Below are 1,107 nucleotides of genomic sequence, written 5' to 3'. Positions count from 1 at the left end.
GCAGCTTTCAGAGCAAGCTGGCTTAGGGTGTACATGTGAGCTAAGCTATGAATGGCTACACAATTGGAGAGATGAAGTTTTTTCTTGAGAAACTCGCCACAAAATTCTTTTAAACGAATTAACAAAAACCTAAAATCAAGAAAAAGAGAAAAGATTAATTACATTCTGATGGCATCTTAAATTGTAATGGTGAGGGATGGGTGGGGTGAGTCATGCCTGTAATCCTAGCACTTTGGGAGACCAAGGCTGATGTACTGTTTGAGCTCAGAAGTTTTGAGACCAGCCTGAGCAAGTGTGAGACTTCCATCTCTACCAAAAATAGAAAAAATTAGCCAGGCATGGTGGTGGACTCCTGTAATCCCAGCCATTGGGAGGCTGAGGCAAGAGGATTGCTTGAGTTCAAAGAGTTTAATGATGCCATAGCACACTACCCAGGATGACAGAGTGAGATTCTGTCTCCAAAAAGAAAAGAAAAGAAAAGAAACAAAAGAAATGGTAAAATTAATCTCATTTTATATACAACATCTACAAAATGAAAATCCCCTAAAATTAGAAAACAATGAGCTAAAAAAATATGTTTAAAAACATATTTAGGCTCAGCACCTGTAACTCAGTGGCTAGTGCACCAGCCACATAACATCAGAGCTGGCGGGTTCGAACTCAGCCGGGGCCTGCCAAACAACAATGACAACTACAACCAAAAAATAACCGGGCACTATGGCAGGCTCCTGCAGTCCCAGCTATTTGGGAAGCTGAGGCAAGAGAATTGCTTAGGTCCAAGAATCTGAGGTTGCTGTGAGCTGTGACACCAACAACGCAGCACTCGAGGGCGACATAGTGAGACTGTCTCCAAAAGAAAAAACAAACAAACAAAAAAACATACATAGCTCCTCTACCTGGGCCTCCCAAGAAGCTGGGACTACAGGTATGCAATACTGCACCTGGTTGGAGTTTTTAATTATGTAAGGTTCCCTAAATATATCCTTTAATAAAGTGCAATAGTCCCAAACTTAATTTTCACTTTAATTTGTCCTTGGCAAAGGCAAATTCCAATCCAACTTTCTCTGCCATCCTTTCTTTTTCTTTTCTTCTTTTTTTTTTTTTTTT

At 40.3% G+C, this 1,107-nt stretch overlaps 1 protein-coding gene across 1 annotated transcript in view; it reads right to left on the bottom strand.

Moving 5' to 3' along the window:
* The window catches only part of LOC111721748 (kelch-like protein 11), a 6,454-nt gene that overhangs the window by 90 nt on the left and 5,257 nt on the right, over positions 1 to 1,107 (bottom strand). Inside the window, exon 2 of the mRNA XM_023511247.1 lies at positions 3 to 129. Coding sequence (XP_023367015.1) covers positions 3 to 129 — 127 coding nt within the window. The remainder of the gene's footprint in view (positions 1 to 2; positions 130 to 1,107) is intronic.

This window comes from Otolemur garnettii, unplaced genomic scaffold (genome assembly GCF_000181295.1).
Source record: "Otolemur garnettii isolate 467f Iridium unplaced genomic scaffold, OtoGar3 scaffold00018, whole genome shotgun sequence".
NCBI classification, from domain to species: Eukaryota; Metazoa; Chordata; class Mammalia; order Primates; family Galagidae; genus Otolemur; species Otolemur garnettii.
Note: the sequence above shows the minus strand (reverse complement) of the source record. Positions and strands in the feature narration are given on the sequence as shown.